The following is a 13810-nucleotide window of genomic DNA, read 5'->3' on the forward strand; positions in this document are numbered from 1 at the left end:
AGCACACTTGTATTTGTACAATTTAATGGGATGACAGCAGTAGAAGACAAAACAGTTGTAATTGTACTACACCTTTGACTTTCCATTTTCATGTCCAAAGTTTCCCCAAATAACTCAGATATTTTTTATATTTGTTTTTGTTAAAATATATCTTTTATATAAAGAACCAAAATAAATCATATCAATTAAGAAAAAAGAATTTATTTTGACTGCTTTTATAATCTTTACCATTTTGTCAAAAAAACTTTCGAAATTTCCATTTTAAAAACGGCCAAATGGTAAATTTGAAAAAATGTAGAAAAATGGCAAATTTTATTAAAAGGTTGAGCAAAAAATGGCTTTTTGGACAATAATTCAAAATAAAATGGTACCTCCAAATGGTTTTAAAGTTTTAATACGTAATTCATGGGTCAATTTGAAAACTTATAATTTTCTTTAACTAACAAAGTAATTTTAGGTGTAAATTTACAATGGTACCTCCATAATACTAATATTTTTAATATATTTTAAAGGCAAATAATATGTTCTTATGATAATGATGTAGTATGATGCTATTTTATCTAATCTACAATGTGTTGTATTTATAATCACTCATAGTTGAGATATTTTATTTTAAAACATGTTATTTAATAAAATAATAACAAATATGTGCATGAACTTTTGGTGGAACCATGCAAAAAGTTGACTTCCATGCAACAATTTTGTTTTTCCAAACTTGAAAGATGATTGCCATTTCTTATAATTTTCTTTAACTTATATAGTAAATTTAGGTTGTGAATAAATCGAATCGGATTGCAATTCGGTTTACTATACTAGATTTTTGGTTTGGTATTGAGGATACAAGACTGGAAACAAGATCTAAAATATGTGTAGTTGTGGTTCTGTATGAAACTTCGTGAGACATATGTTATTTACCCAAAAATGTATAAAAAAAAGTTCAGAGTAAAGATTTTAATAACAGATGTACATTGCTTTTGTAATTAGTGATCGTGAATGGTACAATAATACCATATTCAAAATAGTCTTTACTTGCCTCATGTGTTTGGATACGAGATTACTGAACGTTGTGGTGTATTTTATAGTCATGGGTTTGTTAATTGTTATCATGCTTGCCTACTTAACTAGCGTAATTATGTTTTTTTGTACTACCTCGGAAGTAGCTATTTTGTCGCTTATTGACAACGAGATACTTTAAGATGTTCCACATCCACGTCGTAATCGGTTGATCGAATGGTGCCTAATAGATCAAAGTTATCCTCAACAAATATCGATGTGTAGTATATACGTGAATATATAGTAGTCTCTTGCATGCATATCATATACAACTTAAATACTCTTTTTGTTTCAAAATAAATAATGTTTTAGGAAAAAGATTATTGTGTCAAATTAAGTGTTGGTCTATTCATCCAAACAAGAAAGAAAAAAAATACGAATTTGTTTTATATATCATTGACGAACAATGTTTAGCTAATAATAAATAATTATTTATTTATAAAAATTAAAAGTTAGATAGTTTCTTAATTTAGGTGCATATAAGTTCTTTAACAAAAAAAACATTTAGGTGCATAAGTCTTAAATATCAAATATTTTGGAACAGTAATTTTATGTATAACTTTTTTCGTACCTATCTTCACACCGCATAAATTGCCAAAGTCAACCTTTTGATATTTCATTCCTCACAAAACCATATTAATTTATACACCTCAATATTGTTTAATAGTATTATCATGTTGGCTTTCGCTGAATTTATCAAAGTGCAACATGTTTTATCTTACAAAAAAATAAAAAGAAATTCACGTTGTGTGATCTTGAGAGTTGACTTTTAAATATATCACAACTTATATAAATACGCAGCAACATTCCAATCTCTCAAGAAAATCTACAGTTCCTCCAAATAATAATACCCTCCCTCTAAGGTTTAAAACTATACCTCATTAACACATTAAGAAGCTAGTCATTACTTCATTTCTATATTTTAAATAATGTTTATTGATAACAATTGCAGGCAACTAATTTTCAGCAATCATGTCCGGGACTATTAATCCCCCGGACGGAGGAGGGTCCGGTGCAAGAAACCCACCAGTCGTTCGTCAGAGAGTGCTAGCTCCTCCGAAAGCGGGTTTACTAAAGGACATCAAGTCCGTGGTTGAAGAAACTTTCTTCCATGATGCTCCGCTTAGGGATTTCAAGGGCCAAACCCCAGCTAAAAAAGCGTTGCTCGGGATCCAGGCTGTCTTCCCGATCATCGGGTGGGCCAGAGAATACACTCTTCGCAAATTTAGAGGTGATCTCATCGCCGGTCTCACCATTGCTAGTCTTTGTATCCCTCAGGTTTACTATTCAAGACTCCTACGTACTTTTTGGTGCATATCTTTCCTTTTATAGCCAACCCATATCTATATTCCATTTTTATCTTTTATGGATGACAGGATATCGGATATGCAAAACTCGCGAATGTCGATCCGAAATACGGACTTTGTGAGTCTTAAAACATTTAAACTAAAGTTTTTTTTTTCAATTACGAGATTTGTGGTAGATCCATAGTTGTGTGCAAAGATTTGAATGCATGGCTTTTTGGTGTAGATTCGAGTTTCGTGCCACCGCTGATTTACGCGGGCATGGGGAGTTCTAGGGATATTGCGATAGGACCAGTCGCTGTGGTGTCTCTTCTTGTGGGAACTTTGTGCCAGGCCGTGATCGACCCAAAGAAAAACCCGGAGGATTATCTCCGACTTGTCTTCACTGCCACTTTCTTTGCTGGCATTTTCCAAGCCGGCCTCGGATTTCTACGGTTGGGATTCTTGATAGACTTTCTGTCGCATGCGGCCGTGGTTGGGTTCATGGGAGGAGCAGCCATCACAATCGCTCTCCAACAGCTTAAGGGCTTTCTTGGCATCAAAACATTTACCAAGAAAACTGATATTGTTTCTGTCATGCACTCCGTATTCAAAAACGCTGAGCATGGGGTACGTTTTCACTACTCTAAATCATCAAGAAGTTCCAAGCCTAGGCTCAATACTTAAATATCTCATATTCGTTTTCGTTTTATTCATGATTTCTCCAGTGGAATTGGCAAACTATAGTCATTGGCGCCAGTTTCTTGACCTTTCTTCTCGTCACCAAATTCATTGTAACACTTTTTTTTCTTCATCTCCAATATATATGTGTACGTGCATCTTTGTTATCTCCATTTACTAATATAAAAATTTTCATTACAGGGGAAGAGAAACAGGAAACTATTTTGGGTTCCGGCAATTGCGCCTCTTATTTCAGTCATTATCTCTACCTTCTTTGTCTTCATTTTTCGTGCTGATAAACAAGGAGTCCAAATTGTAAGCTCACACATTCATGTCATAAACATACGTTTTAAACCTGATTGATGAATAATATTTTGATAGATTATACTATAGTTACCAACAATATTTTTATGATATAAACTATGAAGGTGAAACATATAGATCAAGGAATCAATCCGATTTCCGTTCATAAGATTTTCTTCTCCGGAAAATATTTCACCGAAGGAATCCGAATCGGAGGCATTGCGGGTATGGTCGCCTTAACGGTAAGTCACATATGCATAAAATTTAAGTAAGATCTCCTTAATATATGTGTAGTCTCATTCGCGACATTATGGCAACATAATTTCCTTCTCCAGGAGGCTGTAGCGATTGCAAGAACATTTGCGGCAATGAAAGACTATCAAATTGATGGAAACAAAGAGATGATTGCCCTAGGGACTATGAACGTCGTCGGTTCAATGACCTCTTGTTACATTGCCACGGGTAAGCTACGAAAACATTAAATTTTATTGAGTTTTGTTAAACTTCAATATTTGTAACATAATTCTAAAAAACAAAACGAATGATATTTTAGTTTCTATCTTGATGAACATTTATGAAAAATTATAGGTTCGTTTTCGCGATCTGCCGTGAACTTCATGGCGGGAGTCGAAACGGCGGTTTCAAACATAGTTATGGCCATAGTTGTAGCTCTAACCTTAGAGTTCATCACACCACTCTTCAAGTACACTCCAAATGCTATCCTCGCGGCCATCATTATATCGGCTGTCCTCGGTCTTATCGATATTGACGCAGCGATTCTCATATGGAGGATCGATAAACTCGACTTCTTGGCTTGCATGGGAGCTTTCTTAGGAGTCATCTTCATCTCGGTTGAGATCGGTCTCTTGATCGCTGTAAGATCATTTATATAATAGATTGTTATCTACAATAGATATCTATATAAAGCAAACTTATATTTTTGGTTGTTGGTGAAACTATTCATATAGGTGGTGATCTCTTTTGCAAAGATATTGCTTCAAGTGACGAGACCAAGAACCACGGTTCTAGGGAAGCTGCCAAATTCGAATGTATATCGGAACACTCTACAGTATCCGGACGCTGCCCAAATTCCCGGAATCTTGATCATCCGTGTTGACTCGGCCATCTACTTTTCCAACTCCAACTATGTCCGAGAAAGGTAAATATATATCTACACATCATCCATCAACATTTTCTAACTTATTATTTAGGTTTAAATTCAAAACTGAAATCTGGTTATTAACAAAACGTTTTTAAATTCAAGCTGACAAAACATTTTTTTAAATACATTAGAAACTCTATAAATTAATAATGATGGGACCATGAAATTTTATTAATTTATCCTATAAATTAATACTTATTAATTTATGGGATAAAATATTTATTAATTTATAGAAATATTTATCCTATAAATTAATACTCTAAAAAGAGTTGCAATTGTGGCTTGAAGAAAAGTTTCATATAAAATTAATCTTAGAATGTATGCTTAAGATTTATGTATTAATTAATAATTTTATTGGAATCACATTCTTACATAGAGATTTCAAAAAAAATATTATTTTATTATCTTATCGATTTTGGTTAATTTATACATTAGCCCGACTTGATACTAACAAAATTTATTAATTTATCGTGTTTATTAATTTATCGAGTATTAATTTATAGAGTTTTTACTGTATATGTTACAAATTATAACTAGTAGAAAGTAAATGATTTTGTAAACTATGCCGTTTTCTGTGAAATTATTACTTTTATTTTAATTTTCTGAATAGAACATAAGAAAACTAAAACCTCACTAACATAACACAACGATTATATTTATATTAATTGAATTAGTCGTCGGGGCAATTTTATGAGCTAACACGTTTTGATTTTGATGTATATATGTATAAGTCATGAAATAATTGAAAATTTGGTGACAGGGCATCAAGATGGGTGCGAGAGGAGCAAGAAAATGCTAAGGAATATGGCATGCCGGCAATCAGATTTGTGATTATTGAGATGTCACGTAAGAATAATTTTCTCTAACCAAAAAAAAATATCAATTATTCTAAGTATTAAATATTTTTAATGGTACAAAATTATTGATGGAAGTATTAATGTATATGAGCAGCGGTTACCGATATCGATACCAGTGGTATCCACTCCATCGAAGAACTTCTCAAGAGCCTCGAGAAGCAAGAAATTCAGGTAACCAATTCTTCTACTGCTCAATGTTTATTAAAATTGATTATTTTATATTTGTTATAGCCATAAACAAAACAATCAATACTAGTTTTGATAAATTTTGTTCTAGAATTTTAGATCGTTCTATTTTTTTCTTTTTATAAATGAAATAACAAATTTAATAATTAATTCTTGTGAGAATGCTAATTATTGATTTTTTTAATTAAGAGATACATTTTCGGACTGAGAAGTACCCTAAAATACCACAATATTATGAGCATCCCAATAGAGAGAGCCCCTCCAGAGGCTCTTTCCATTTTGTATGATTAAAATTTTTATAAAAGGAATTAGAGAGTTTTTTTTTTTTTTTTTTTTTTTCATTCTCCAATGGTAAGCACTCTTACAAGGGTTCTCTGAAAAAAAAATTATTTTAAAATTATTTTATTTCATAAAACTTAATAATTATTGCAAATCATAAAATATTAAACATACATTATTTCGAAACAATTTTTTTAAAATGTGCAACAAAAGTCGGAATAACGATCAGTTGTTTTTTGATTGTTGCGAAATATATTCCATATATACTCAACCAAATCACCTTTCAATAATAAATGCATCTCTCATTCGCAAACTTGATTTCGAATACCAAACAATCTCTAAGATTTGTTGGCGTACTTGTAGAATATTTATATACATATATATACAGATTTATTGAACATTTAATTTACTCTACATTAAATATTGGATATGTATCATAATCCAAAAAGCTATAAACTAAACAAAATAAATATGTTAAATAATATGTATAGTCATCAAAAGTAAGAAAATTAATTGCTAACAATAAAATATTTTGGATGTCTTAACAAGATTAAAATTTAAAAACACAATAAAAACAAAATAAAAAATTGAGCAATATAAACAAAACTGGACTTAAAAAGATTTAAAAAAATTTAAGTACGAACATTTTTAAGAACGTGCAGCCAATAAAACAGCTGCGTGACAGCCTCTCTCAACAAAAAAAACTCTCTCAAGAGAGTTGTCTCTCTCATTTTTTTTCTGTTTTGAATTATTTTTGGTCAAATTAATCAAAAGAACTCAGCCAGTTTCTTGAGAGAACTCTCCATTGGAGGTGCTCCTAGAGTAATATAGGATTTGGAACGATTTGTATTAAAATGAAAAATCCTATATTATTCAAATATGAATTCTAAAAAGCTTTTTAAATCATGTGTTATTGTATTAATAATTTTAAAATATATAATCAAATTCAATATTATTGGAAATATTTTAAGTAATGGTTTTGAAGTAACTTTGGTGAGTTAGGCGAAATTTGAGTGATTAGTAAAAAATTCAAACATCTAACTCTCATGGTTTGAGGTGGAAAAGTTTTTGATAACAAAATTCTTAATTCACCAAAACTCACCTAAATCATCTCTAAACACATTAAAACTCAACACCCCCCCCCCTTTTTGTTGAACAAAATTCATCATTAGTTTATCGTTTTCAATAATAATACCACACATTTTGTATAAAAGTATTTGTTCTACAAAAATAAATTGCAAATAAAACTAAAATATTATGGTTGGGTTTCCTATTTGTAAGTTAGGGTATATATTTTCACCATTCAAAAGAGATTTTGATTCATTAGTATTATTAAAAGAAAACAAGAATTGTATATTGAAATATATACTTAAAAATGTGGTACTTTAGAGAATTGTCTTTTTGGATTAATTTGACTAAAGTAAAAAAGATTCTTAATATATACAATAAAGCAAATAAAATATATGTCTAGCATGTTTACTTAAATTAGTTGTGTGTTTTCTTCATTAATATGAGATCATATATTTAGACGATATCAATGACTAATCTGATTGATTAATTGACTTGAAATGGAACAGTTGATTCTAGCAAATCCAGGACCAGTGGTGATTGAGAAACTTTATGCTTCAAAGTTCGTCGAGGAGATTGGAGAGAAAAATATCTTCCTTACTGTTGGCGACGCGGTCGCAGTTTGTTCTACGGAAGTGGCTGAGCAACAAACTTAATATCGTCTATTCATATACATAAACACATCCATATATGTATGTGTATATATATATGAAAGAAACTAATTTAAGAACTATGGGTTATTTTCATTTTTTTGAGATGATATGATATTATGTGTGTAATATATGCATGATTGTTGAATTTGTTTGGTTCACACAATGGTGAGATGGGAACAAAGTCGAACGTTTGACTTTTATTTTTATTTTTTAATCTTTCAAATGTTATTTTCTCGTGATTTGTGTTTCGTTTGAGATGATGAATAAATTGTATTTTCAACTTATATTAACAATTGTGTTATTTCATCCAAATATTATATATATATATATATGCCAGATGTGTTTATCTATCTAACCAAAGACCTCAATTACATAATCCATTTGAATTTTACATCAGTTTCCACAATCTTTATTTTTAAATAGTTTTGTATTATTTCTGATATGCGACTTAATTTCTTAAACAGTCATAATAACCTTAATCTCTCTAACTCTGACATTCAAACCGGATCGTCTTGGTTCAATTTTATTTCAAGTGAATGGAAATTACTTTTGGTACTCAATGCTGATGATTTATGGTTAAAAATCAATTTTCAACGAATTCACAATGAAAATTGGTTCTATTACCAAACAAAATATACACTTGTACAATATGAGAGAGAAATATAAATAATTATATGAATAGCACTTTAGGAATTTTAATTTTATTCTTTTTGGTGGGCAAAGGAGAGACAATTGTCTCCCACATTTTATAATTTTAACTAAAAAGAATTACACACTATTGATTATTGAATAGCACTTTAGAACTTTACATTTCAGAAGAAGATTGATTTTAAAATTAGAACAACAAATTAGATCAGCTTGTAATAAGGCTTTCAAGTTCAAATACAGAATTGAAAAGAATAACATTTAAAATTTTTAAACATCACATGTCTAATAATCAACTCTCCTAAAATCAGTTGAAAATGAAAAAGATGAGAAAAATAAATAGTTTTTTTCTTTTTAGAGAAGAAGCGAGGAATCAGAAGGAAAGTTCAAGATGAGAAGGGTTAGATTCATGGTCAAGCCCTTTCCTTGATTTTTGCCATAACTGTGACTCTATGTTCAGCTTCCTCAGCTCCATAAGCCCTCTTTCAACTGCATTTCACACCCATTATATACCAAGCCGTTTCATAGATAAAAACACATAATTAAAACTCTTTTTTCTTGGATACATCTCGTTAACAATGAGAGTGAGTTTAGAGCGTACCATCGACAGCATCTTGTGATGTGGCAGATCGAGTCCCTTGGTTTATCCAATACTGGAGTCGCTCATCTACTAGATCAGATTCGATTTCATGGTTTTTAGCTCTTCTCCAGAAATATGAAAGCCAGGCCTATATCCAAAGCTACAGTGAGATGACCATATGACAGCTAATGGAAACAGAGAATTGATCTGTTTTTCTTTACCTGTTTAAAATTCACATCTTCAACTTCTTCGTCGCTCAACTCTGAAAAGGAAAAACCAAAATGCAGAAAGAATGTTTTGAGGGCAGAATTTCAGGGGCTTCCTTATCATGTAATGAATGACCTTGAGTAGGGTCTCATCACATCACATCAGTACTTGGTGTGATAATGATCAACGAGAACAGATCATAATGTACAAATTATTGACTTACCAAAGGCTTCAAATTGTCCATCCATTGGCATTTTCACTTCGTCTATGAATTGTTCAAGAAAAGAAAACATGAATTAGGAAAATATTCAAATTTAAGCATGGCTTAAGCTTAGATATTTGGTTATCACCTGAAACAAAAAACTTTGATGATGTGTTCCGTCTATTTTGAGCCATGACAAATGCAACTGCCTCCTGAACCTTTAGACAACGCAAAGAATCATACTTCAAATCTGTCTCTTGAATAACAGAACTCTGATTCTAAAAAAGGATAGAGAAGAGTTCACATGAGAATGTTAAGATTATTCACCTTTAGTGAAGCCAGCTCCCGCAAACCTTTCTCGACCCATATCATGTTTTCGAGATTTCCTTCCCCAGAAGTTTCTTGCAAGTTTTGCAATGATTTTTCTCTTTCGCCATAAGTGTTATTAGCTGCTTGGTGAGGAGACCAGAGGGTAAGAACAAGTGAAGTCAGAACAATTCCAAACAGTTCTAGTGAAATTTCTGCAGCAAGATGAAAAATATTACATTGTGAAACTCCGTCCCTTGCTCTTTGTCCTGCAGAAAGAACAATCTCTAGAGGAAGAGGTGCAAATGATGACCAGTATTCGTGTTTTCCTCCTGCAATGTCCGGTTGAATGCCTGCCACAATATTTCACCCAATTTTAGCTCATTATGTACGATATTTAGAGAAGCTTTAACAATATTGTTAGTGTAACTTTCTGTTTTACGTCACTCGATCTTATTCGTTTATAAATTTATAGATTATAATGTGTAGGAAAGCAATGTAATACCATGTCTAACGCATAAGCCCCAATATCGTGAAAGCCAGCACCTCTTCAGAACAACCTCTTCCTAAGATAAAGAGCTACAAATGAGAAGGTATCGACTTAAGAAAATACTAGATAGAAACGAAAAGTATGAATCTTTAGCAATCATAGCGTACCATCTCCTCCTGAGTCAATATCAATCTCTTGGTCACGGTCTTAAGAGAGTTAAGCTCTAATTCAACTTCATGAAGCTGGTCCAATGAAGATGCTGCCTCCTCCCTAGCAATCTAAATCCAATCCAAGATCTAAAATGTTAGTACAAATACAAGTTAGAACACCAAAATACCAAAACTTGAAGTACCTCAGCTTCTGTGTGAAGAGCCGAAACATCTTCCCTCTTTCCTCCATGATTTTGTGATGCAATTCTCAAAGCAGCCTGAGAAGAAATTGGTTATGTTTATTATTCTACTTTTTCATATGTCAAGATCTAAACTAGAATCATAAAGTACATGAGTCAGCTGTCAAAACAATCTACCCTGAAAAAGTGCCTTCACATGTACAGAGTTGGAGAATAAGCTCAATTAAAAAAACGATGAGGCAAGTTACTCAGTTCAGATTTGGACACTTTGTTAGAATTTGCAGACATCGCCAATAATGAAACGCATAATGGTTGGCATACATAAGTATTGGAACTTTATTAGCCAAAAGTAATATATGAGACCTGCAGATAAATGATAAGACACTGACCTCTCTCTGTTGTAGAGCTGCCTCTTTTCTGAAGCAAGCAACACATTCACAAAATTAGAAATCTGTCAAAGGTCACCCAAAAGTTAAAAAGAACTGATGCTTGCCTGCTTAAAAGACGTGCGTCCATAGTAACACCTTCTCCAAGGATTTCAACCTAACCAAAAGCGGCTTTGAGTTTGGAGAAGTGTTAAAGCTCGAGGCAATGAAACAATATAAATTGTATGTAAGAACCACATGTTTACCTGTTTCTCAAGTTGCTTAGCTCTTGCATCAGCCTCTTCACATTTATCTTCTGCAAGTCGAAGCTGGGGATGCACAAATTAGGATGGGATGCAAACCATAATAAATTGTACAAGGATTATCTAACTTTACAAAGAATCTTAGCAACAAGCCAACAACCATGACAAAAAATTTAGATAGGATTATCTAACTTCACAAAGAATGTAATGCATACTGACACCAACTGTGAAAATTTACTGGCATCACCTTTTCTAACAAACTTTCATTTTCTTCCTGTAGCATATCAACCTGAAATGAAACGAAAAGTCAAAAATTTATGAACTTAAGAAATCTAAAATATAAAAGGCATGAGCTAGAGAAGTCAAACCTCATCTTGCAAAGCTGAAGTAGAACGTTGGCTCCCTAACTCTCTTAAGTTGCCTGAGCTTCCCAAATCCATGGAAAACCTGCTAATAGACAGAAATCACTAGACTAATTAAGGTCACACTGACAATAAATGAGTAGGTGAATGTGAAGAATGATGGCTAGTTACCTTTTATCTTTTCGAAGATTGGTTGGCGTGTTAGATTGAAATGCAGGAGTCACTGGTTTGAGTGATATAGGCACAGAAGATGGCATTAAAGGAGCTGTCCTTATTGGACGACCATTGAAAGATGAACGAGCTGATGGAGGTTGGTCCATAGCACTGAGAGACTGGGATGATTTGTTAGAGATTGCAGAACGAGCAGATGGAGATTGCTCCACTTGGTTTGTTGTCTGAGATGGATGCGTCAAAGTTGACATAGCTGAAGATTCTGTGGAATCCTCATATAATGAAGATCGGCTACCTGAAGTTGGAAGTCCGGTCTGAGGTTGTTCCTTAGTACGAATTGACTAATGGAAAATTAAAGGAAGTTTTAGAAGACGTAAAAGCAACAAAACACTTTGAGGCGTGATAAAGTTAATGCTGATGTATATACTCAAAAACGTTAACTACACACTCTTCTTTCATGGTTAATGCTGATAAAACTTTTACAAACTTCAAAACACCAATAAACAATTTTCTAGTACTATGATATTTTGGAATATAAAACCTGTTCTTGAATGACAGATTTCTGAAAAGCTAGCAAAATATCATTGTAGTAAAACATGTACTAGTTCAGGATTCATATTAGAGGGGACATTATAGAGACTAAGTTCAAATAGAGAAAGTATCAATGTGAGACAGAATAGCTACGAACTAAAATTACCAAAGGAGTGCGAGGTCTCATTGATCGTCCACCTGCAAGTCCAATGCTTGGCATGCCACTAGTATACGACTCATCATAATCAACATCACTTTCTCCATTGGATGGTGGCTGAGCTACTGCATGTGGATGCCTCAGTGGAGGGTTTTTAGTCTGTAATACACAAAGTGAAATATCAAGTTTAACGAATAATAACTAGCAAGAACAGTAAGGATATCAAAAATTTCACTACTAGCAACATGACTCTCAACATTCTTATAGCTGATATACAAGTACAAGATTCAAAATGAGTGTGTTTAACAAACTAATTACCAGAGGAGAACGTGACCGTGCAGCCCTTCCACCAGGAAGTCCTACACTTGGAATGCTGCTTGTATAAACATATGGAGTCTCATCATCTTCGTTATCCTCATCTGCTCGCTGATGAGCTGCCATCACCGGACGCCCTTGTGGTTGGGTTTTGTTCTGTGCTTTCCAAAATATTGAAATTTTGAGAAATAGTTAAAATATGAAAATAATAATAAAAACCTAGAAACAACAAGTTTCAAGAGTCGATCAATACCATAGAAGATTGTGGCCGCATAGCCCTCCCACTTCCAAGCCCAATACTTGGTCTACCAATTGTATAATCTATAGAAACAACATCATCATCATCATTACCGTCATTCTTATTTCCTTCGTTTGTTGGTTGTGTACGTCTCGGAGGTGCAATCTTAGTCTGCACCAAAAGAGTAACAACATATGAAAGCTGAAACCAAGATACACTTGGCAGGCAAAAGAACTTAAAACTAGACTGACCATCACAGGAGACTGAGGTCTCATTGCTCTTCCACCAGGAAGTCCAATACTTGGTCTACTGCTCGTTACATCCACTGAAAAATCATCATCCTCATTGTCCTCATCAACTAACTGTGGAGTTGCCATCTGTTGACGCCTTGCCATAGGATTCCTAATCTGTCAGTCCAGAAAACACTATCACATAAAATCCCTACATTGCAAAACCCTCATTACAGTGAAAAAGTGAGTCTGTTAATTTTAATTACCACAGGAGAGCGAGAAGGATGAGATCTTCCAGCTGCGAGTCCAATGCTCCCTGTTCCGATAGCATTATAGTCAAAGGAAAGGTCTTCATCACTATCTTCCTCGTCCCCTGTTTGATTTGACATCACAGCCGCAAGTCTCTGAGCAGCTGCTTTTGTCTGAGCTTTCTTAGCATTCGAAGCTGGCCCAGCATTTGATCCTGAACGTGTATGACGATGCATTAGAGGAGACGTCATCATAGGCGAAGATGGTGTTCCTGGTTCCGTACTCTTATTCCTAACATGAATAGGTCTCGTGTTTCTCATCGTCAACTACAAAAATTAAGCACATTGATTTTCATCATCACATTCACATCAATGGCAGTTTGATTGGAACTAAAAATTCCACACATTGAATTAAAAAAATAGTTACCAAATTTGTCAAAATTTTGGAAATCACAGAAAAGTGAAATCCAGAAAAATGGAAAAAGAATTAAATGCGTGAATTAAACAGAACCTTACAAAATTAGATTCAACAGAAATCTCAAAGAATGTTTCAAAAGAAAAAGCAATGAATAAATTTGCCATTTATGGCAGCACATATTTCTCTCTCTGACTGATCTTCGGTCATT

The 13810-nt window shown here is 33.2% G+C and overlaps 2 protein-coding genes across 3 annotated transcripts; one reads left to right on the top strand and one right to left on the bottom strand.

Moving 5' to 3' along the window:
• Positions 1 to 1858: 1858 nt before the first annotated feature.
• Positions 1859 to 7859, top strand: SULTR1;1 (sulfate transporter 1;1). Its single transcript, NM_116931.3, has 13 exons — positions 1859 to 1916; positions 2006 to 2331; positions 2430 to 2478; positions 2584 to 2966; positions 3065 to 3130; positions 3219 to 3332; positions 3446 to 3562; positions 3656 to 3782; positions 3909 to 4195; positions 4289 to 4479; positions 5243 to 5328; positions 5434 to 5510; positions 7382 to 7859. Exons 2-13 carry the CDS (start codon positions 2026 to 2028, stop codon positions 7526 to 7528), a joined length of 1950 nt encoding a protein of 649 aa, NP_192602.1. The 5' UTR covers positions 1859 to 1916; positions 2006 to 2025; the 3' UTR covers positions 7529 to 7859.
• Positions 7860 to 8354: 495 nt separating this feature from the next.
• On the bottom strand, positions 8355 to 13592 carry AT4G08630 (fas-binding factor-like protein). 2 transcript variants are annotated; one of them, NM_001340602.1, is made up of 21 exons: positions 13203 to 13592; positions 12958 to 13113; positions 12722 to 12877; positions 12472 to 12624; positions 12163 to 12312; positions 11466 to 11806; positions 11301 to 11379; positions 11180 to 11221; positions 10936 to 10998; positions 10798 to 10847; positions 10694 to 10721; positions 10308 to 10382; positions 10123 to 10233; positions 9971 to 10031; positions 9705 to 9818; positions 9487 to 9608; positions 9308 to 9377; positions 9181 to 9222; positions 8972 to 9012; positions 8772 to 8898; positions 8355 to 8659 (listed from the first exon to the last, which is right to left on the bottom strand). In NM_001340602.1, exons 1-21 carry the CDS (start codon positions 13503 to 13505, stop codon positions 8544 to 8546), a joined length of 2400 nt encoding a protein of 799 aa, NP_001329838.1. In that variant the 5' UTR covers positions 13506 to 13592; the 3' UTR covers positions 8355 to 8543. The 2 variants fall into 2 exon arrangements, with proteins under 2 accessions (NP_001329838.1, NP_001319885.1); NM_001340601.1 differs by having other exon boundaries at positions 8363 to 8659; positions 11301 to 11382.
• Between the last annotated feature and the right edge of the window lie 218 nt (positions 13593 to 13810).

The sequence above is a fragment of the Arabidopsis thaliana genome, chromosome 4 (genome assembly GCF_000001735.4).
Source record: "Arabidopsis thaliana chromosome 4, partial sequence".
NCBI classification, from domain to species: domain Eukaryota; kingdom Viridiplantae; phylum Streptophyta; class Magnoliopsida; order Brassicales; family Brassicaceae; genus Arabidopsis; species Arabidopsis thaliana.

Bases quoted from the DNA above. Each gene is read 5' to 3' on its own strand.
- AT4G08630 (NM_001340601.1), bottom strand. From the start codon at position 13,505: ATGAGAAACACGAGACCTATTCATGTTAGGAATAAGAGTACGGAACCA. The intron at 11,383-11,465 runs GTAACTAGCCAT...TCTGTCTATTAG, and splicing joins AATCTTCGAAAAGATAAAAG to CAGGTTTTCCATGGATTTGG. The intron at 8,899-8,971 runs GTAAAGAAAAAC...CTTTGGATATAG, and splicing joins AAGATGTGAATTTTAAACAG to GCCTGGCTTTCATATTTCTG.